Source organism: Ceratotherium simum, chromosome 19, assembly GCF_057802395.1.
Source record: "Ceratotherium simum simum isolate JZ-2026a chromosome 19, ASM5780239v1, whole genome shotgun sequence".
In the NCBI taxonomy this organism is placed as follows: domain Eukaryota; kingdom Metazoa; phylum Chordata; class Mammalia; order Perissodactyla; family Rhinocerotidae; genus Ceratotherium; species Ceratotherium simum.
In genome coordinates, this window is record NC_141918.1 from 32597157 (window position 1) to 32620104 (window position 22948).

Consider the following 22948-nt stretch of genomic DNA (forward strand, 5'->3'; position numbering starts at 1 on the left):
TAGTTGGCAAGTTACTGTGCCTTAAACATCCCCACCTTCATTGGCATTCTGTTCCATGGCCTGCCTCCTACAGTTAGTTAGTTAAGCCAGGGCAGTTCTATGGGCCTCTAAAGCAAGCCTGGACCTAGTAAGCCTGAGTCATACACTCTAGGGCAGCTTCCTGGAGTATCTTTATTCAAGCAGTATGATGATTCCAATTTGCTACTGTTCTTTGTGTGTACCTCTCCCTAAGAACCTCCATAATGACAGATGAGGATATGGACATTCACAGGTTCTTGTTGATAATTTCCTCCTAATGCCATTAAAACCTAACTCTTGCCTCTCCCACCGTGTTTCTCAAGGTGTGGTCCACCTACACTCTGATGGACCTGGGGGGCACTTAAAAAGATTTTTGAGTCCCACTCCATATCTGTAAAATCAGAATCTTTGAGGCTGATGCTTCGGAACATGCATTTTAATAAGCTCTCACCAGGTGATTCTTATGCAGGTGGTCCTGTGAGTTTCCTGGCAGCCTTTTGTAAAGCCCCACTGAAATGTCCCAGCCCGGCCTCACCTGTGCCTTAGCAAACTGAGAGAAGAGGCTACACTTGGGCCAGGGCTTTAAGCTGAAAACAGTAGCCCCTCCAACCACACCCTTAACAAAGAGCCAGAGAGGCAGGCAGAGCAATTAGCCAGAGGCCGCCCAGAGTCAGGGAAGTGTTTAGGGTCAAGATTCAGAGCTTGGAGGTTCAGCTGCTCCTTGACCAACATTGAGGAGTAGGGTTTTATTCTATTAAAGATGACACTTGAAGCATTTCTTCTTCTTCCACAGATTTCTTCTTGCACAGATCTATCCCTGTTGGAAAGACATTCTTTTCCATTCAATCTCTCTGCTCATGTTCCCCTTTCCTCTCCTAGCTCACAAATACAGCACCAGAGTTTTTCCATTTTAACCACTTATTAACCATCTCATTGATAGACATTAGCTTTTGAAAACAACTAGGACTACTTGGTAAAATTCAGCTCCTAAAAATTAATTAAACATTGATTTTTCAAACTTTCTTGTTAAGATTTATGGCCAGGGCTTCACTAAACTCTCTCGCAAGCAAAATAAGTGAGGGCAGTAACTCCTAGCTAAGCTCCAACTCCGGTAATGATGTTCTCTCTCTCTCTCTCTAATTCTCCTCGTAATTTTAGCCATATATAGTGAATTAGGCCTGGACGAAGGAAAACAGACTCCAAGAAAAAAATATTTTCTGAATTGATTTTGAGTTATTTAACTTAAAGGGATCTAATTTATTTTCATTTTATTTTGGATCCCAAAAGCTTGAATAGCATTTCTGCCAACCCATAAGTAGAACCTGGCAAAGGGAGCCCTTAAAATTTTGGGACTTTTGGCAAGAATCACTGCGGTGATCAACTCTATGTTTCTGTAATACCATTATTTTGAAAGGTACAATCTCAAGGAAAGAGTTGTATTTTTGTTTTGTATTTGTTGCTTTTGTCCCAATTTGTGTGTATGTGTGTGTGCAACAATAAATATAATAGATACTATTGTTATAAAGTTGTAAAGTCTGTATCTCCAGAGCTTGGGTTATTGTGTTGTTCTTAAAAATAGATAGATGGGCAGACAATCAGATAGATGATAGATAGATAGATAGATAGATAGATAGATAGATAGAAGATAGATTTTAAAACACATTTTTTCTTTTTTAAAACAGCAACCGTTGCTTAGATTAATTTTATACTGCAGCACACGCTTCCTGGAGGCATATGGTTCGGGGGTTGCCATAAAAAGCTGGATCTGGAGCCTTCCCCGAGAACAGAGCACTGTGTTTATGATTTAACTGTTTCTTGTTAGCAGCAGACAGCGTATCATCGACTCCAGAACTCTGAGATGTAATCATGGTCTTTCACATTAGAAAACAATACCTAGTTAAACAGAGCTTGCTGTTCTGCACACTCTACCCAAACACCGTCTCCTCTGGTGTTTCATTAAAAAATGCAGGGCCCCAACCATGCCATCAGGGTCTCCACGGTGCACAAGTCCAGGGGTGCCATCTCCATTGCAGTCTAAAGCCACATTGTCCCATGCTCTGCGCTTCTGTTCCCGAGCTCCCTTGGCCTGGGGAAGCTTCCCCACCCATCTGTCCACCCTGTTAGAGAACACGTAACTCGCGTGCACCCTAGCTGTTTAGCAGTGTGTCTGAGTATTTAATTCAGGCTTGATATCCCAGTCAGTGCCCAGCACAGTGCCAGCCACAAAGCAGATGCTCTACAAATGCCTGCTGAATGAGGAATGAATAAATCAATGATGAGCATATCGAATACTGGGCCTCGCTGTACAAGCTTGAACACAAATTTCAGGGAAATACATTTTTTTTTTTTAATTTTAAAAAGCAGCATAATAGGATGGGGGTGGAATATGCTTCAGTAGCTTCAGAGGTTTTATTTTTTTTCCTTGCCCGTTATGACTCACTACTGCTAACTGTGAAAATTTTAGGTAATAGTGCCTTTAATATTCTGCCAGCTTCGTAGGCTTTCGTTGTCAAGTGAGTTCTAAATGAGGCATAAGCCCCCAAAGCAGCCAAAAAGCTCTGAGTTACATAGAAAGGGGGAGGGAGCACTGGTTAGTAAAAGATTCTGATTAATAACCAATTAGTGTCATCTCTGATAAGCTCCCGCCTGCTGGCCTCCTAGTCTCCCGGAAGTACATAAAAGCATAGGACTTTACCCAGGTAAAACGATCCCTGATGGTGAGGTCTGGAATTTTATCTCCTCATTTCTGGAGGACAGAAACTAGTGAGCTTTAACAACCAGATCTCTGTTATTGCACTCATCAAGCTGAATAATAATTCTATGTCCATTTCTCTGCCTTCTCAACTAGTTTGTTATGCTCTTGAGGGCAGAGACTGTCTCCTTAGGGCCTACCACAGTTCCTGGCAAAGTAGTAGGTACTCAGAAATACTTGGTTAATAAGGATCCTACACTACTCTGTGAGCACAGTATAAGCTCAGAGAACTAGGAGGGACCTTAGAAATAATTTATACATCTTCCTTTTCAAGATCAGAACAGCGAGAGCCAGAGAAGCAAAATAAATTGCCCAGGGTCACAACATCAGACTACATTGTAGGATGATTTTTCTTTTTTTTTTTTTTTTAGAATTTTTATCCTCTCAGCTCATAAATCTTTGGAAAGCTCTAACGGGGGCTTGAAATGACCCTTTCACACCTAAAGAACTTCTTCGAAGTAAATATGCCTTTTATAAGGTGCAGAACATTAACCTGAAATACATGTAAAATGGAATTTGGAGGGTCTCACTGAGTGAATTTATTTTGGGGAGGGAGCCTATAGTCCTCAAATTCAACTCATAAATTTAACACCTCTTATTTTCCTCTGGGGCCTTTAAGGTCTTCTTAAAGTCACAGTTAAGAGGTCCAGCTTCTTAGTCTTCCTGTAAAACCAAACTATAAAATTAAAATTTCAGTATTTTAATTAAGTCTGTGTAAGTCTACCAAATTAATTTGCAGCAGCAAAATAAGAAGAAATTATAAAGTACAGGGACCAATTTATCCTATTACTCATGATTCATTCAACAAGCTTTTACTTGCATGCCTAGGTGACAAGTATTAAAATCCTTGATTGTCTGACTGTATCGTATGAGAAATGGGACTTTCTTGTACCCCTCAACAAGCCTTCTACAGATCTAGAAATATGTTCTCTCCCGCAGATGAAAAATGAGCTTTGCTGCCAGAGAGATTCGGGAGGAGAAGTGGGATGCCAAGAGCCAGTGGGCTGAAGGGAGATCAGAAGAACCCAGGATCCCCAGTGTCAGACCAGCTCCACAGAGCAGTGTCCCAAGTGGGGCTGTGCGCGCCTCAGAAGCAGTCTGAGTTGTTAATTTACTAGCACCTCTCAGTTCAGGGCGAGGTTTCCCTTGGGCCTTGATTTCCTCTTCTGTGTCTCTTTGCCCAGGATCAGGCTACTGGAGAATAGAACCTCCTGATTAATGTGTCAAGAGCCATAGACTCTCCTTAATGGACGGCCTCTCTGCTTGCTCGGGGCACTGACTCAGCCTGCGGAGCTGGGCACGAGCTGCCACAGTGCGTTAAGTCACTAATGAAGGCCGGTGCTCAGGAGTGATTTAGAGTGCCCCAAGAACAGAGAGCCTTCGGATTCACTAGCTTCTCCTCAGACTGCCTGCAACGTCTCCCCTGCTCTCTGGCCTGGCGCGTCCCAGTCCACCAAGCATCTGTGGCAGAAAAGGGAAAAAGCAGATTCCTCCAAATACAAAACGGAGCTTGAACCTCCAGATTTTGTTTTGTTTTGTGACAACGCTTCACTGCCTATTCACGGGCACGAATCTGTCGCTTCAAATGGTTTTCCAAAGCAATTTTATAAAGTGGATCTTTAAAACACGTCGGGATGCATCATTAAAACGTTTCAGGATGCCGATACTCCTGGAAGGGAGCAGATGCTGAAGCAAATGGAAGGCATCTTATCTGCCTCTAAGTGAGTGGATGAATTTAAGCAGCAAGGCCTCAGAAACCACGTCCCTATCAAGTCCCTATCAGGAAGCTCTCCACCCTCTCGGTGACAAATCCTTCTTTAAAAGAGGCCATCGGGATCTTTTACATCATCTCCAAACCCACAACCTGGGTGGTGCTGATATATCTCAGGAATCTCAAGGCTTCTTCATCCAGGGACTGAGCAGGGCCTGCCCAAGGCTGGAGATCTATATGCCGCCGGGGACCCTGTGAGAGACAGAAAACATAGGTCGGTGTGTAGGAGGAGGAGCTTGGGGTCGGGGGCGGGAAGGACGTAGAGTTATCAGACAGGGGGTGAGACTGCTTTAGCCACATGCAAAACAGACACATCTGCACACCAGCAGGGAGCTGGTTTGGAGCTGCTGTCATTAAGGCCACATCAGTCCCAGGGAGACAAATGAGGCCTGAGAAAGCCCAGATACCAGGTTAAGCAGGAGACTGCAAAGGCTTGGGGATGTCTGAGGGGAGCTTCTGATCAAAGGCAAACTCTGCTTGACCCCATCAGGCTCTCAACCCAGGCTTTGTATTACACGGTGCCGCTTCCCCATTCGGAAGAAACACTCCCCTGTCTACTACTACGCTTTCCAGAGCTTAGAGCTTCAGAAATATGTGCCTCCCTAAGGACCGGTTTTGTTGTCGCAGTACCGTAATGCCTGAAATCCTCTGGGCGCTTGGGCACCTTCCCCAACACAGGGAAATGGGCGGCGGGACAACCTGGCAGCACCACCCGGAGTTCCAGATCTCCTGGCTTCTGGGACTGCACCCGTGCAGCCAAGGACCCTGGAGCTTTCACCACCAGGGCTGGCAAGAGTGGCCTCGTAGCACTGTGAGGCAGCCCCCATCTTTCAGCTGAGCACATGAGGCGCTCCCATGAGCAGAGTGGTTAGAGATGAGCCCTAAGCCTCTTTTTGTAGCAAGGGTCGTGGAATGGATGAAGGGTTGGGGGAAGGCAGTGGTCTGGAAGAAACCGAAATGGGGACACCTCCAGTCAAAAGGAAGCCCTAGTCATGAAGTCCTTGCTAGAGCTCAAAGTTACAACCTGGAAACCTCCTGGAGGCACACTGTGATTCCAAGGGGAGAGTAGGGCTCAGGGTGTAGGCTGGGGAAGGGCTTGGGGCCAGGAGAAGCCCCAGCAGCTGGCAGGGTGAATGTCTAGTATCAGGAAAGACTTTGCGTGTCTTGGAACATGGGGTTCCTGCAGAGTGTTTGGGATGAGTCCCTAACCCCCTTTTATGGCGAGGAAGGGGGCAGGGGAGGGTTCTGGGGACAAGATAAAGGGACTGTTCATGTATACACATTGTTCTTCAGTTAGGCATTGCTATCGTCTGAATGTTTGTGTTCCCCCAAATTCATATGTTGAAATCCTAATGCCCAAGGTGTCTATATAGGAGGTGGGGCCTCTGGGAGGTGCTTAGGTCATGAGGGTGGAGCCCTCATGAATGGGATTAGTGCTTTTATAAAAGCGACCCCACAGAGCTCCCTTGCCCCTTCTGCCAGATTGTGAGGACACGGCCAGAAGAAGGTAGTCGGCAACCAAGAAGATGGCCTTCACCAGCACCCAACCATGCTGGCACCCTGATCTGGGGCCTCCAGCCTCCAGAACAGTGAGCAACAAATTTCTGTTGTTTATAAGACATGCAGTCTGTGGTATTTTGTTATGGCAGCCCAAATGGACTAAGACAGGTATTATGGCACGAACTGTCAACCAAAAAAGAACCATGTAAACAGGCTAGACCTGAGACAAATGTGGTTTGTTGCTCCTGGATGGGGTGGTCTAGGTGACTCAGGGTTGAACCGAAGGCAAGGAGGAGTGGGGAGAAGCAGGTTAGTCAGTGTGAAGCCAGGTGTGTGGGCTTGGGGAGGAGGAGTACGCTCTGGCGTGGGGGTCTGAGGTAAATGCAAACTCTCTGTGATAGAGGGTTATTCCAGGTTAGGCATTATCAGACTCATCACTGTCCCGACAACCCAGTCTTAGCGTCCAGACAGGTCTGTCCTGCCTTGTAGCAGCTGAGCGCCCTGCAGTCCTCTAGACTTAAAGAACCCTCATGGATTTCCCACAGGCTGCCTTTTTCTCAGGAATCCTTAAGCCAGGGCCAGTTTCACGGGCATGCAACCTGCTCAGTCTTAGAAGGGCCCGTGCTTGCCCTAATGCTCTGTTGACACTATCTTGAAAATCTTAATAATTTTTGAACAATGGCCCTGCATTTTCACTTTGTACTGTACCCCATAAATTATGTAGTCAGTCTGCCCTAAGGGGCACCTTTTCTGGGAAAACCACCTTTTCAGATAGCTGTTCTTGTTCTGTGAAGGTTGAAAAGACAAGAGACTCTAGTCAGATAGAGCCTGAGACCATTAACTCATTTATCTTCCCAGTTAACGCCTTCCACCCCCTATTTCTTTTTTCCTTCTCTAAATTAGATGTTGATTACCATTTGGTCAAACCATATTTATGGAGCATCAGCCACTCTGTGCCAGGCACTGGTCAGCACAGACATGAATTAAACCTGGACTCTCCCCAGAGGCGCTCACAGCCTGGTGGAGGAGACGGACACTACAGAATAACTTTGATAGAAGAATGCTGAAACGTTAGGGAGAGCCATTCTTTGTGGGAAACTATTTAATTATGAAGTCATAAATTATAAGCACATTTAAAGACAAACGCCTCCTAGTTTTTCCTGGTCACATTCTTTTTGCGTCAAATGACAAAGAGTGCCTTCCCAGGTTGCTGCTGCTGCCAGCACAGCAACACAATGCTTCACGCAAGCTTGTCTAGGCCTGGGGTTTAAAGCTCCCCATGTCACTGTCGGGGGACCACTCACAAGTGCCCCAGTATCTGGTCCAGGAGCCTCTTGAAGAAAATAATAAAGTTCACCCGTTACGGTTTTCTTCTAAATCAGGGATCAGCAAACTTTTCCTGTAATGGGTCAAAACACCAATAATTTAGGCTTTGCAGGCTGTGCAGTTTCTGTTGTAACTCCTCGCCTCCTGCTGTAGCTCAAAAGCAGCCACAGACAGTAAGTAAACAAATGGTCATGGCTGTGTTCCAATAAAACTCCATTTACAAAAACAGGCAGTGGGCTGGATCTGGCCCGCCAGGCTGTAGTGTGCTGACCCCTGCTCTATTTGATTCTAATTTGGAGTAGACCGGCCTAAAAGAGAGTGTTTACTTGAAGTAATGCAAGAGAGACAGATTATGATATCTAGATTATAACCGACTTTGTTATCTGGGTGACTTGGGCAAATATCAGCCAGGGTCCCAGCAGGATACAGTGGGCTCCTTCCAACTGGCTAAGTTGGAAAGCATTTAATAGAGAGGTTATTTACAAAGGTGTGGGCAGGGTTTAAGGAAACCTGTAAGGAATAATGCAATACCTGTGACTAGTAACACCAGAGAGCCCTCTCAAACCCCAAGCCTGAAGGAGCAAGGAAGAGGAGGAATTTGTGAAACCCAAGACAGTAAGTGTATGGAGAAGGCCTTTAATAGAGGAACACAGCCAATCCTATCACATCCAGTCCTATTACATACCCACCCTAACTGTTAACCCAAGGGGAAGGGAGAAAAGAGGGAGGCTATGGTTGGTCCATGCAGGTCAGCCTCCTGGGGTGCAGAGTAGAGGGAGCAGGGTTGAGAGTGGATATCGAGGGGCAAATGGAAGGTCTCCTGCACCGCATCCTTTGGAAAGAGGCAGTGAGACTTGACCACTGGTCAAGGGAGTCCTTCATTCATTCAGCGGGCAATGTGCCTCGTGCCAGGCTCTGTAAACCGATAAACACAATGAAGTGCTATAAGGGCTCTAATAGAAATCTCTGTAGGGTACAATGGGATCACAAAGATATGGAGGACTCAAGTATTACTCCAAAATAAATGCCAGAAAATACAAATGCAGATTGTGGGAAGCAGTCTCCACTGCGAGAAGCCCACAAGCTTCGTTAAAGAGACACCTTGAACACAATCAAAGCACTTAACCTGGGCTAACATGCAAAAGTAACCTCAAAGATCAATAATGGTGAATCCATATGGTGAAACTACAGAATTATCTTAAAGATCCATTAAAAATATCCTTCTTGCAATCTAATAATTCTCATTTCCAACTGAGTACTGACCACGAGGAAGCTAAACACGGCAGCTGGAATAGAGCACAATATAAGTTGAGGGGTCTCAGATGGGGACATGATAGAAACACACAGCAAAGAGATGCTCTCAGAAGTGCTCTGGCTTAATGCTTTGATTGAGCTGTTTAAAAAACATTTCACATAAAGCAATGTTCTTATTGGAATCAGTCTGACAGCAGTTCGTGATTATTTCGCCAAGGAAACCACTAGCTTTTATCATCTCTTTCAATTATCATTTGTCTTAATTCTCTAGTGCACACATCAATACTTGTCCTTCCAAAAATCCCACAAACAGAATTATCTGAACACCTCAAAACACTAACAGCTGGTATTTAATAGAACAAGGCAAAAAAACATCTTTTACTTAAAAAAAAATTATCATTATGATTTTACCCCAAACAATTCCCTAAATGCCAGAGTACACTATTATCCATGTGCTGCAAATATCAAGTGGCCAGAATGATGCTACCCCCATGACTCCCAGGGGAAGGTGGGAATGTGGATTTCCAGTGCTGTCTGCTGCCCCCACTTCCTCTTCAGATGGGACAGAGTAGCTTAAGCAGAAGGCGGTGGAGGTACTGTCATTTGGGGCTGGTCTGCCTGTCCCCAGCAGGCATGAGCTGAAATGTCAAATGCAGCATATACAATGAGTTACCACAGAGAAGCAGCCATGCTCCTGAGCCCCTGCAGGGACAGGGGCCCTTCTACTCCTTTGCAACCTGTCATCCTGCCCCCTGAACCACCAGGCCACTCATACAAAGGAGCCCCTCCCCCAGCACGGATGAGCATCTCAGGGAAGGCAGAGTCCCAAATTTCTCAGGAAAGGAAGCAGCCCCCCTTTTGTTTGTGAAGGCTTTATCTGGCACTTTTTCTAGGAAATGTGTATTGAAAAGTGAGCTGGCTTCTTCTAACGAGGGGCAAATGTTTCGATCACATAGAAAAAATTTTCCAAAAATTAAGATTAATGATGGCAAAATATTCTACACACAACTAACTCATGTTGTTCGGGGGCTATTTTGCAGACATCTGACATTCTGCTTCCCAAAGGGTAAAAAAGTGATCCTGGATTCAGTCTAAGCTGGTGCACAGAGATAATGGATCTGGCTCAAAAAGACTGCAGCAAGCACAGCCATGAGGCTTTCGTATATTTTTATAATTTATGATTTCAGCATTAAATTTGTTTCTTGAAAAAAGAAAATGATTCTTCTAAGCCAAAGAAACTGAATTCCAAAATTTTACTATGAAAAGATAATGCTAAAAACAAACCAATCTTTTAAAATACTTTTACCTACCAGCCTCCCCTTACTCACATAATAGAATTAATTCGAGACCATAGCCCCAAGCAAAACTAGTTGCATTAAAAAAAAAATTATAGAAAAAAAGCAGACCCACCCATGACCTAGAAAAGAGAGCCATCAATTCTGCCTTGTGCAAAAGCTTTCTTTGTCTTGAAATTTGGAATAACAGCTTCCTTCTTCACAGGCAGTTTCCCCCACATCCATGAATGACCTCACATAGCCCACACAGAAATTGTCGAACTAAGAACAGTGCCACCATCGGTTGTATAAGCAAGTTTTGTACAAGCACTGTTTTACTTTCTTGGTGGGGGGTATAGAAACCAAATATAAAATAAGCCAAAAGAAGGAGTCAAATGGTCCATTCTTCTGTGTTTCAGAGCTACAGTTCTTTGGGGATAAAATCACATGACGAGTGATTTAAATGATCAGTTTCTTTATTTTGATGGATAATTGGTAGAGTGTTTGGGATATTTTTATAAAGTTTCAATACCCCCAAATGCACATTCCCACAGAGAGCAAGCTCCTGAGATGTTTTAGAACTAGCAATTTTCTGTTGGGAGAGACAGCTAACAACTGATCCTCTGCATTATGGTCGTGCCTGTGGACAAGAACCAGGTTGTGACTCCTTGACTCAAATTAAACAATCCGCTGAGCGTGTGTTGATATGTTGATGTTGGGGAGCCTAAGCTTTCTGGGAGAAACAAACCCACAGCAAGCGAAATATATTTATTTAGCAATTTTGCTGCAATTTTGTGCTAATTAAGAGCATCTGTTAGTGGGCAGGAAACAATGATTGAAGGAAATTGTTTATTCCTTTTTAGATTAGAAGGGGGGGTTGTGGAAGTTGATGGGGGAGGAGGAGGCACGAAATGGTTCCCCAAGCAAAACAGGCATCCAGGCTCAGCTGAGAGCGTGTGAGCATCAGCCACTACCTTTCTGTAATGCCCGTAGATAATCGTGGTTTCTAGGCCTTTGCTGGAGTGAGACTAGGGCTCTGAGAGTCTCTGGGGTGGGAGCTGACATGCCTTCCCCTCAGCATACTCATGTAATTGGCCTTTTTCTCAGGGTCAGCCCTGCTTCCAAAAGAGCAGCATCAGTTACACATGCGGTGTGGTGACATTTAAAACTTAGGTACCCCATGCAAAAATGGCACTAAAGAAAAAAAGAGAATCTGGATTGCTGTCCTGGGTGAGATGGATAAGCACACCCCCACTCTGTGTCTCGCTCTGAATGTAGCAATGAAACTGGGATGGAATGCACAGAGCAGTTATTTGAGGAATCGGAAAAGTAAATACTAGCAGGCAGACTAGGGGAAAAAACCAGAATTCAAAGTACCACTGAACCAATCCCCACTCCTGCCCCCGACTCTGGCAGCCTCACACTGGAAGTGGCCATCGGCGCCGACCGAGAGCTCCAGGAGAAGCCCTCTAGTCCAGGCTCAAGGAGGGAAGGGGTGTCCTAACGCTTAGAGAGAGCAGCGCAAGTCCCCCATTTTCCCCTCTTCTTTTTTTTCCTTTTCTCCATTCTTGCATTACAACTCCCAGGCAATCCCCCTGGGCTAGTGGAAGCCACAGCCGGTGCAAACACCTAAAACTCTGAGAGAAGGGAAGCTTCCTCTCCGATCTGAGGCTCTGGCCCCAAGAGGGTGGAGTGAACCCCCCATGAGTATTTTCTGTCTCTCTTCTCCTGCATCTTGGCCAGGGACTCAGGCACAGTCACGGGAAGTGAGCGACAAAGCATGGGCAGAGCAGGGGTAACTAAAGCCCAACCTTTCTGGCCAGAGGTTCAGATACCACAAGGAACTGGATACTGGGAAAATCACGGAAAAGGAAAGTAACCCCATAAAATGGTTTATGAAGTCCTGGGCTCACCCCTGTACTGCATGGAAATGGACCTGATCCTGGTTAGCACATCAAAGACTTTAAGCACCAAGCTAACAGACAGACCTCCAGCTGGATCCCAGAGTGGCCACTGGGTGACATGTATGTGGGACAGATCTGAAAAACACTGCTAAGGCTTTGAAAGCAGAACTGATACTGAAATCACAATCCACAGAAGCCTGGCTGGAACTTGAGGCCTGAACCCAACCAGGTCAATTGCCTGTGAAAACAAATATATCAGCATTATCTATAGTATTTAAACACAACTCAGAGTCTCATAATATAATATACAAAATGTCCAGATACAATCCAAAATAACTCAGCATATGAAGAATCAGGAAAATCCCAATTAGTGTGGGGAAAAGACAATCAACAGATGCCAATGCAGACATGACACAGATGTTGGAATTATTTGACAAAAACTTAAAAGCAACTATTACTCCAAGAAGTAAAGGCATACACTCTTGAAACCAATGGAAACGTAGAAAGTCTCAGCAAAGAAACAGGAGGTATAAAGAGCCAAATGGAAATTTTAGAACTGAAAAATACAATAACCAAAATAAAAATTTCAGTGGATGGACTCCATAGCAGAATGAATGTGACACAAGAAAGAGTCAGAACTTGATAGATCAACAGAATGTATCCAATCCGGACAACAAAGAGGAAAAATCATTAAAAAAAAAAAAAATGAAAAGAGCCTCAGGGAACTGTGCGACAATATCAAGAAGTCTCACACTCAGTCACTGGAATCCCAGGGGCAGAAGAGAAAGAATGCCGTGCAGAAAAAAATATTTACAGAGATCATGGCTGAAAGATTCCCAAATTTGACCATAGACGTAAACCTAAAGATTCAGGAAGCTCAGCAAACCCCAAACAGAAAGACTCAAAGAAATTCATGCCCATATACATCAGAATCAAATTACTGAAAACCAAGGATGACAACGATGAAAAGCTGAGTCTCTGTTAGTCTTGGGATAGACTCAATAGTGGTCCAGGGTCAAAATGGCTAGCTGGGAAAGGCAGAGCCAGCCCATCCCACAGGGGCCCTCTAACCCTGAAGCTCCCTCCCTGTGAAGGCCCAGTCCCACCTCTCCAAGTCCATCTGCTAAATGTCTCTGGCAGTAGACAGCATGCATGCTGAAACCTAAATCCAGAGCAGCATTTTGAATTCTTCCCCCATCAATCTGCCGCCTCTGCATCATTACACAGAGTGTAGGCTGGGAGGCAAGGGAACCAGAAATCAAATCAACTCTGACAAGAAAAAAATGCACCATAATTCAAGCAGGCCTGGATAACTTTTAGGAAGGAAGAAAAGAAGAAAAAAACCAAAAGACAAGGAGGAATAAACACTCAGCTCTAAATTTATTCTCTAAGTTATCCTGGTAAGTTGGAAAGAAATGCCAAACAAATTTGAGTTGCTTTTTGTTCTTAAACTGACTTCTTTAAATTCACCACGTTTTCTGTGTGTGTCAAAATTGTTCAAGTCTGGGTGAGAATGAAACACACAAGGGAATGGCGAAGAGAATAAAACTTACTGTATTTTAGGTTTTTATCATAGACAGTAGAAAGAGAGGCCAAATTTCTGGAGTAGATCCGGTGAAATGCAGAGGTTTTCATGATGTAGAAACACATAGCATCTGCATACATAGTAGGCACTCAAATGTCAAATCATAGATCTCACTGGGGTAACACATCAACCACGAAAGGAGGGAGGGGTTTCATTTGTCCTATGAAAGTGAGATTATATAAGAACATTTGCCTAAGAAAGCAAACAGGAATTTAGAAACAGCATTAACCACATTTTTAAGGATTCTCTCTCTCTCTCTCTCTCACACACACACATCTCCACGTATATGCACACCCTATTCAAAACATATAAGGTACCCAGACTTTCTGGGACTCGGAATCCTGGAAAGGATCATCTGAATCAACATCAATCTCAATCAACCTCAATCTACTATGAGTTCATAGACTTACTTCAGATAGAAAACTCCAGCCAGTTAACATCCCCCAAACCTTTACCAGTTCCCAAACTATCAGCCTCTTGGGATGGAAGGTCTGCAGCACCCCTATAAACCATTTCAAAGATCCTTGGACCTGAGTAGCTACCAAAGCCAAAGGAAAAGTGGAGTTAGCAGAGGGTGGGGAGAGCAGAAAAACTACCATGATGGAGACAGAGGAATGGAGAAGGGAAACAGGAAAAAAAGGGGGCATGAGAGGAAGAGGGGGCTGCTTCCCCAATACCTGCATAGCAATCTATATCCTCCCCGAAGTTCACCTGGGACCCAGGGTTGTCCATAACGGGTACCAGGGCCTCTTTGGTGGCTCTCAGCCCACGTTAGTCCCCAAACATCATGCCAAACCACAAGACTCCCCAAGGGGTCCCTCACTGTGGTCCTGAGGCTGCCTGTCACAACCATGCAGACACCCCGTTATCCTCTCAGTCCTAGAGCCTCTAAGGAGGTTCTATGGTACAACATTGAGCAGAAAGCCTGCCGATGGTAAAGCGCAGCGCTGCTGAGCAGTTTCACAGGGAACGTATTTCAGTTCTAGAAATGCTTGCACACAATTATGTATGCATGGATTTCTCAGTTTTAAGTATGCATTTACTCATTAGTAACTAACTCTTTTGTCATTTTCATATTGTCCATATTGCCAGGTCTCGGGCCCTTTTGATTGTGATAAAGCATTTGGCTGCCTGAGCGAATCTTACTGACCATTAGAGATAAGACTCTGGTTCTGGGACATTACTCGTATGATTTTATATTTATAGAACATTCTCCTGTCTGAATGCACTATAAGTTATAGTGCCTGACACGCAGAAGCAGCCCAGTAAATGTTTCTTTTTCTTCTGTGGGAAGCTGCCAGCACTGTAAAACAAGGCAGAGAGAGCTGGCTGGACAGCTCGGTAACCAAAAGCACTTAAGCCTCAAACCTAAATGGGAGGAAAGATCTACAATCTTTATCACTAAGTGGTCCTTTTCAGGACCATGAAGAATTGCAGAAGGAAGCAGACCTTTGCCAAGGTCAATCATTATTGGGTTTGCCGCTGTGTAACTCTCTGGACTCAGGGTTCTTTAGTGAATGAGCATGAGACTCTCCAAGGTTAGAAGTGAAGCTGCCAGAGTGGCAGCTGACCTTGGCCCAGTCCCCTTTCCCCAGTTCAGACTGGAAATAACAAGAGTAAAGGGGACACATTGCACATAAATATAGCAGATCCAAGCTGATGAAAATTTTGACCATATTTCTTAATTGCATGAGAAAGGAGGACTGACATTCCTTGCATTAAGGTAAAACAAACTTCCTTCCACAAGGAAGAGCTTAAAAAACAAGCAGGTTATAGAATCCAGAAGACAGAAACTATTTCTAGCTTTAAATTTTACTTGTTTCATGCTTATAGAGAATCATTGTATTCAAAGGGACCTTAAGGACGATCTAGGCCAACTCCTTTATATTATAATGAAAGAGAGTGAAGCTCAGAGAGGTGAAATGACATACCAAAGTCACATAGGTCAGAGGAGGCAGGGATGTGACTCGTCCCAGACCTCTAGCTAGTCCCATCCTTGCTTTGCCATATCATGCTGCCTCCATCCCAGGTCTCAGAGTTTCATCATCTCCATACCTAGTTTTCCTGTTAATACAAACATTATATGCCCAATAGCAACTTCAGAAGAGATTCCTAGGTAAAAACCACAATGGCTGTCGTGCACTGACACATTCATCAATGCACTGGATAAAAAATTTATTCAATTTCATAAATTTTTTATCCATAAGATGTGGAATACACTAAAAAGTTCACCAGTGGCTCTGAAAATGTCATGGATGACGAATCTTCAGTGAGTTAAAAAGGAGGATTAGAATGTGTCAGGGGAAAGGATTCAGGCCTGTCTGATCAAAGTCAGTGGTATATCTAAGTTGAGGCAGGGTCAGCCTGAGTCCCTGAATGACAGCAAGAAGCTGAGATCTTGCCTCTCACCCCCACCAACCCAAACTGGACACGTAGCACGAGTGAGAAATAAAAGTTTATTTTAATCCACTGATATTTTTAGGATGTTTATTACTACTAGCCTATCCTGACTGATAAAGTTACCTCAAAGGCACTGGGTAAAAGATGGCTATCATTAGCATAAACGCATCCTCACAGAAACTTCCCAACGTTACACCACCAGAGATTGGATGGTAGGCCAGAACAGACCATTGGTCCTATGAAGATTCTCGGATAGGGAAAGAAAAGAAGTGCAACCAAAGACAATTCACTGCCAAGATAAGACCCAGAGTAGTTAGGAAGTGCTCAAAGACCATAAGGACATTCTGATTACAAAACAAATCCTACTCTCTGGTCTGTTTCCTAAAAGCAACCTACCTCTGACATACTGTGCCAGGCTTTTTCCTCCCCCCAAGAATTCTTTCCCTTATTCACTGGTCAGTTCAAATTCTACTTATTCTTCAGGGTCCAGTTTTAGCCCCACAGACTTCCCCCAAATTTCCTAATCACTCAAGCCTCTGCTATGCACAAAATAAACTAGGCAAAGCAGGTGCTTCAGCAATTATTGCTTGTACTTTTCATTTGATACTGAATCAAATGTTTGGAATAATCTGTTTCAAATGTGGCAATCTTGTTTCTTTAACCAGACTAGAAGACTTGTGAGGACACCATGTGTCGCACTTCTTTGACAGTCCCCCACAGAAATGATTCAAGGCACATTTTTACATTGATTTAAATGCCAAGGAGGAAAGAACATGATATAATTCTTGGGATTGGGGACAATTTTTTTATTACTTTGGAAGGAAATAGGGAAATTCACTAGCTGGGCTTTATAGTAATACCTTAATCTAGCTAAGTGTAAATACCATTTATTTATTTAGGTGGAAATAAATTATTACAAACCTTAAATGTCTTTGATCCAGCTTTATTCAAATTAAAACAAAAGCAGAGATGACAAGTAGTTTAGCAGGAACCCTGAGAGAAACTGTAAGAAAGCATTGTTGAGAATTTAAAACATTTCATTAAAAATTAACATGTGTTTTGATAGAGAAAAAGGTTGGGGCTGGCCCGGTGGCATAGTGGTTAAGTTCAGCACTCTGCACTTTGGAAGCCTGGGGTTCGTGTGTTTGGATCCCAGGCACGGACATACACCACTCATCCAGCCATGCTGTGGTGGCGACCCACACACAAAATAGAGGAAGATTGGCACAGATGTTAGCTCAGGGCCAATCTTTCTCACCAAAAAAAAAAAAAAAAAAAAGGTTAAAAATATTTACATGCCAGCTATAAAATTTAAGCTAAATCTGCACATATTCTATACTTTGAAATTACGAAGTTAGGTTTTATCCAGATCTATTTGTTAAGAAGAGTACAGAGCTTTGCTATAACATTGAAAGTTTGTTTTCATAATTCCAAAGGCTGTTGGCATGTAATTTTGAAACTATAAATATTTGTTACTATAACTTTTATTTGTTAAATGCAGAAAAATGAATTGTTCAGGAAGAGATGAAACTACGTTTGCCATGGAAGGTTAATCCCACAATGCCTTGTAGAGATTGACTTTCTGATCACAACTGCCCTGACCTAGTTCTACTCATTCCATCTGTACAAGAATGCTGTGCGGATTCTCTTAAAGGTAAGTGTATGCGTTCCTCCTTGTAAAATTTATTTTACAAATAAAATTAAGTAACTCCAAGGTTCTTTAAAACATGGTGCAAAATTTTGATTTTCTTTGACATGTATTACAGTAGAAGCACTCAACCTGTCTCTACAAAACCAATTTGTCAGATTAACTGACACTCAGCATCTTCTCTCCCTGTGTACTCCTGATGCTACCAGTTCAGTCATATTTTCACCAAGAGTCATTTGGTTTGTTCCCAAAGCAGTTTATATCAGTTGTACAAGTTATTGACATTTTATAATTTAATTAAAATTTAGGTGAACCGATGAAATCTGTGCACAGAAAAAAGCAGGTTCTCTTTTCTATAAAAATCAAGTCAATTAAAAGCTAGGTGCTATTTTTGAATACTGCTGTGTTAGGTATCGGTGAAGTACTGTAAAAGAGAATCACAAAGTCACTAAATTCGGGAGGTGTTCTGCACTCAGATTGCTTTGCAAGTGTCAAGTTCTTGCTCCACTTTGAAGAAGCTCAAACCGGAAATGGTGGGTGATGCACTTCAGATGGGTTTTTGCCAGAAAGACCAGAACTCCAGCCAGGGGCCATACTCACAACAAAAGACTGGCAAACGAATGTACAGGCCTATGTTTTAAGTTAAAATAGACTGTGCGTATACTCTTTGCGATTTGCTATTTTAACTGCCTCTACACAACTGACCAATTACTGGGAATCAGTGATTTTGGATAAGAGGCTTCTACTCAACTCGCTAATTATATGGTAGTAGAGATTCCACAGAGTGTGGTTAGAGACAGTGCAATGTTACCAATCAGCTTAGATGCTGACTAAAGTCGGTGCGTAGCTGGAGAAATAGCAACCTAAAACAGGACTGTGGACAAGGCAGGAGACTGGAAGAGATGACCCATAACTTCCTTTATGTTTATTTTCTTAAGAAGCTATGAATTTCTCCGCCTCTACAGTTTTTCTTCTTAGCATTCAACATTTTTATAGCATAAAACAAGCACATTTTCACAAATGAAATAAAAATTAATAGCAAGGAGGAACCATTGGCTACTATTCTGAAAACAAAACGCGGCTCTTCTTCAACGTGTAGCTTCAGGAGACCACGGAGAGCAGAATTGGCCACCAGTAGGAGTGCACATCTTGGCACCACATCTGAGCACTGGGCCAGGCTTGGGGTGGTCCCGACTCTACAAGCTGTTGGCCAAGATTCTGGGCTCCACCACCTGAGGGCTCAGCCCAGCTAACAGCGAGGTGATTCCAGGAGAGACAAGCCCATCAAACTGGGGCAACGCTCAGTTAAAGGTGAACACTAGCTATTGAAGCATCTACTCCAAGTTTAGGAATCAATCACCCCCATCATAACTGATGTGTCTTAACCCAGCACTCAAGCCTCCCTGAGTGGTCCTTCACAAGAGACCTGGGGTCAGGGAGGCTGAGGCATCTGTATTCTCAAAACTCCTATGAGTGACTGTGATCCACTCTTGGATTAAGAATCTAAGGCTTCGTGAGGTCCACAAACCTCCTGAAATCACCTGCAAATGAATGTGTGCACAAACAGATGTTCAGTATTCTGGAACGCTTGTCCATAGCTTCCATCAAATTGTTTTCATCAAATTTTTGTAACTCAAAATAATGTGAAGAATTACTGTTCTGAAATCGGTTCAAGTCTTCACCACCCTGGTTGTCTACACAGTCCAGAGAAAATCTGAGAAGAAGCTAACATAAACATTCCCCATACACAGCCTTCCTGGTGTATTTCTTTCTTTCTCACTCTGATTTTTTTTTCCTCCAAACTCCAATCTGTTCCTATTTCTTCACTTCTATTTTTAAGATGAAAAATTTTGGTTTCAAAATAACTATCATCTAAGAACTCTTCAGATAAAAGACACAGAAAATTAAATTTCCAATTTCCCTTACCCCCTTCTCCCATTCCTATATGGTTTTGTTATTAAAACATCTTTTTAAAAAACCTTAAGAGCACTTTTGCTCTGTTTTTCCTATTAAGTTAATGACTTGACCAAACATAGTGCCTCTATTCTAGTTATCAGCATCCTGGCTTGCCTATATTTTTAAAATAACAAATTATAGATATAGTATTCTTTCTTCCCTGTTCCTTGTCTTAACATACCACCACAACAAGGAAGGATACAATGTTGTAAGTGTTAAACAGGCTCCAATCTGTGCTGGTGGTTTGGTTTTATAAATAAGAACATTCCCTGTGCAGGAGTAAGGACCAGGCATTCAGATTTTCCAAAACAATTCGCTGTATCCAGGGTACCCAAATAGATTCAAGCAGTTCAATTTCAAAACTGATACAGCTGTCTGCTCTTGATTGAGGTTAATGTCCTCTAAGTGCACATTAGTTAAATAAGTCATTTTTTACTATTTCTGTACAAAATGAATATTCACTATTCAAAAGAACATTCCCTATCATAATTATACAATCAGTTCAAATTTGTTCTTAAGCACTGTAAGGCATGCTTGAAATTCCAACCTGACAAAATAGCTAAAATTAAGCTTTAAAATATATTAGTTGACTTAGAAAATGTCTAAGAAGCCTTAATATCAAACCTAAAATCTATAGTAATCAACATATTTATCTGAGATCCAGATTTCAGCATGGAGATAGCCATAGTATACACTAGAAACAATATGAAATATGACCTCAGCTGACCTGGGTTATAATTTCTATTCACCTTGAACCAATTATTTAACAGATTCCCTCTTGGTGGAATGGAAATAACACCTATTTCACTCATAAGGCTATTATAAGAACCACTTGGGATGACAACAGAGCAAGCCTTTGTAAGCTGGGAAGGGTTGTATAAAAGCAAGGTATTGGTATAATTACTGTTCCCTTTAACACAAGTGCCCTTCAAAATGTATAGGATGCTCCCTGCACACGAGTCATTATGAAGGAGGTGACAAGGGTCATGCGGGTGAGAATGAAGGCAAGAAAGATGAACCAAGGTGGCTGAATTCCTAAGCAGAAGAAAAACCCACTCATGTAAGAGGTGTAATGGGCTGACAGGTGCCTGGCCACATCTTTTGACAAACCCCTGGTGCTCTGTGTCAGTGCTGTAGCTGAAAGCTGATGCACTAGGAGGCCAGCAAGCTCACAGTGACCACAGCGGGAGGTTCTCCCTTATTTGGCACACAGCACGCTCCTGGGTTCCTAATGCAGGGCTGTGTGCGCCTGACCAGTAGCCGGGTGACCACTGCTGAGAGGCCGAGCCTAGTGCATCCTAGAGAAGCAAACACGTGGCCTCCACACTTGTGCTGAACACGCGCATGCCCATTAGTGAGCACCATCAGGCTGGGGTCCCAGGGCTCTCTTGCGGTTAATTCCTCTTTACCTGAACAGAGCAAAGCATGTAGTTTCACACCTGTCATTCATTCCGTGGGCTTCTGGGCATTTTTTTTTTAACTGAGATATAATTCACATACTATAAAAGTTACCATTTTGGGCCGGCCCCGTGGCTTAGCGGTTAAATGCGCGCGCTCCGCTGCTGGCGGCCCAGGTTCGGATCCCGAGCACGCACCGACGCACCTCTTCTCCAGCCATGCTGAGGCTGTGTCCCACATACAGCAACTAGAAGGATGTGCAGCTATGACATACAACTATCTACTGGGGCTTTGGGGGAAAAAATAAATAAAATTAAAAATAAAAGTTACCATTTTAAAGTGAACAATTGAGTGGCTTTTTATATATACATAGATTGTGCAACCATCACTATTATTTAATTCCAGAATATTTTCATCACCTCAAAAAGAAACTCCATTCCCAGTAGCAGTCACTCCCTGTTCTCCCCTCTCCCCAGCCCCTGGCAACCACTAATCTCCTTCCTGTCTCTACAGATTTGCCTATTCTGGTTATTTCATTAAAATGGAGTGATGCAATATGTCACCTTTTGTGACTATTTTCTTTCACTTAGCATAACGTTTTCAAGGTTCATCCACATTAGCATGTATCAGGACTTCATTCTTTTTTGTGGCTGAATAATATTCCATCATGTGAATTTACCACATTTTGTGTCTCCATTCATCAGCTGATGAACATTTGAGTTGTTTCCAACTTCTGGCTATTATAAATAATGCTGCTATAAACGTTCATGTACAAGTTTTGTATGAACATATGTTTTCAATTCTCTTGGGTATATATATATATAGGAGTGCAATTGCTGGGTCCTTTCCAGGCACTCTTGAACCCTAATGTTCATGTCAGCACCCTCTGTGTGAACTCATTTTCATGGCAGACAGAAGGAAATACAGTTCACCAGGAATCTCAAAAGTCAAAGGAGGAAATGAGGACATGTATAAAGGAAAAAGGGGTTCTGCGTGAAGCAATATATTGCTGCCTCCAAAATGCTCTAACAATATATTTCCTCTCTACCATAAGACAGCAGTAACCATAGCTAGAATGAGGGACCAGCACTGGACCTCAATTGGTACAATCCTCCTAATAACAAGAACAATCAATAGGTAATGAGTGTTTACTACATCTGAAGCACTGTGCTGAGCACATTACATGTATTGTCTAACGGTAGAGAGGATGCGGAAACACGATTTTTGAAAATAAACACTGATTGCAGCCAACTGTGCCTTCCTACCAGAGTGGCATAATTCATCTCCAGGCCAGACCTGGAAGGAGAGGGGAAAACAGAGGAAGCTAAATTGCCTGAGTAAGAAAATGACATATATTTGGGATTTGTTTGCTGGAAGCTCAAGAGAGTAGGTGGGCAGTGGGGGTTTGAAGGCTTCAAAATGGAAGAAAGGGATTGATGTGTAGATAAGAGAAAGCAGGAGTCTAAGAAGAAAATACAGCCAGTCAGAAATCCCCAAAAAGCAAGAAAACTTTAAGTAATCAATTTTAAGTTGGTTTCTGTTTTGAACTGCATTGATGTCTCCCTCGATTACCCTAAGACCTTCAGTAAGGCCTGTGTTGGTGTCACTCTGGCAGATAAAAGAAGTGGGAAGTGCAGGGAGGAGAAGGGAAAGCAGTGGCCAGAGGCGAAACCCTGAGCTAGGAGCACGAATTCACAGAGAGTGCCCAGAAAATGGAAGCCCCAGACATTATCAGATTATTTGAGGGGAGGAAAAGTACTGGACCTCTCATAGCACAAGGCTCAAGCCATTTCAACTTAAGTATGAAGGTAAAGGGTGACCCTAGAAGCTGGAAAAGGTGGGATCATCTGACTGTCATAATATAATCTGCCCAGCAATCCTATACAGTCATGCGGCATTTAACAACGGAGACACATTCTGAGAAATGCATCGTTAGGTGATTTCGTCATTGTTCAAACATGATAGAGTGTACTTACACAAGCCTAGATGGTATAGCCCACTACACACCTAGGCTACATGGTACTAATCTTATGAGACCACCGCTGTATATGCGGTCCGTCACTGACTGAAACGTTATGTGGCACATGACTGTACTTGTGTTAGAAAAGGTGAGTAACAGGGAGTAGTAAGCAAACACCAAGATTTAAAGCACTTTAACATTC

General features: G+C 43.1%; 1 protein-coding gene across 2 annotated transcripts in view; it reads right to left on the minus strand.

Annotated features, from left to right (window-relative positions):
* Positions 1-22948, minus strand: part of METTL24 (methyltransferase like 24) — a 100597-nt gene that overhangs the window by 64809 nt on the left and 12840 nt on the right. For both annotated transcript variants that reach the window (XM_087444001.1, XM_004422209.3), the window contains exon 2: positions 4635-4733. In XM_087444001.1, coding sequence (XP_087300127.1) covers positions 4635-4733 — 99 coding nt within the window. The remainder of the gene's footprint in view (positions 1-4634; positions 4734-22948) is intronic.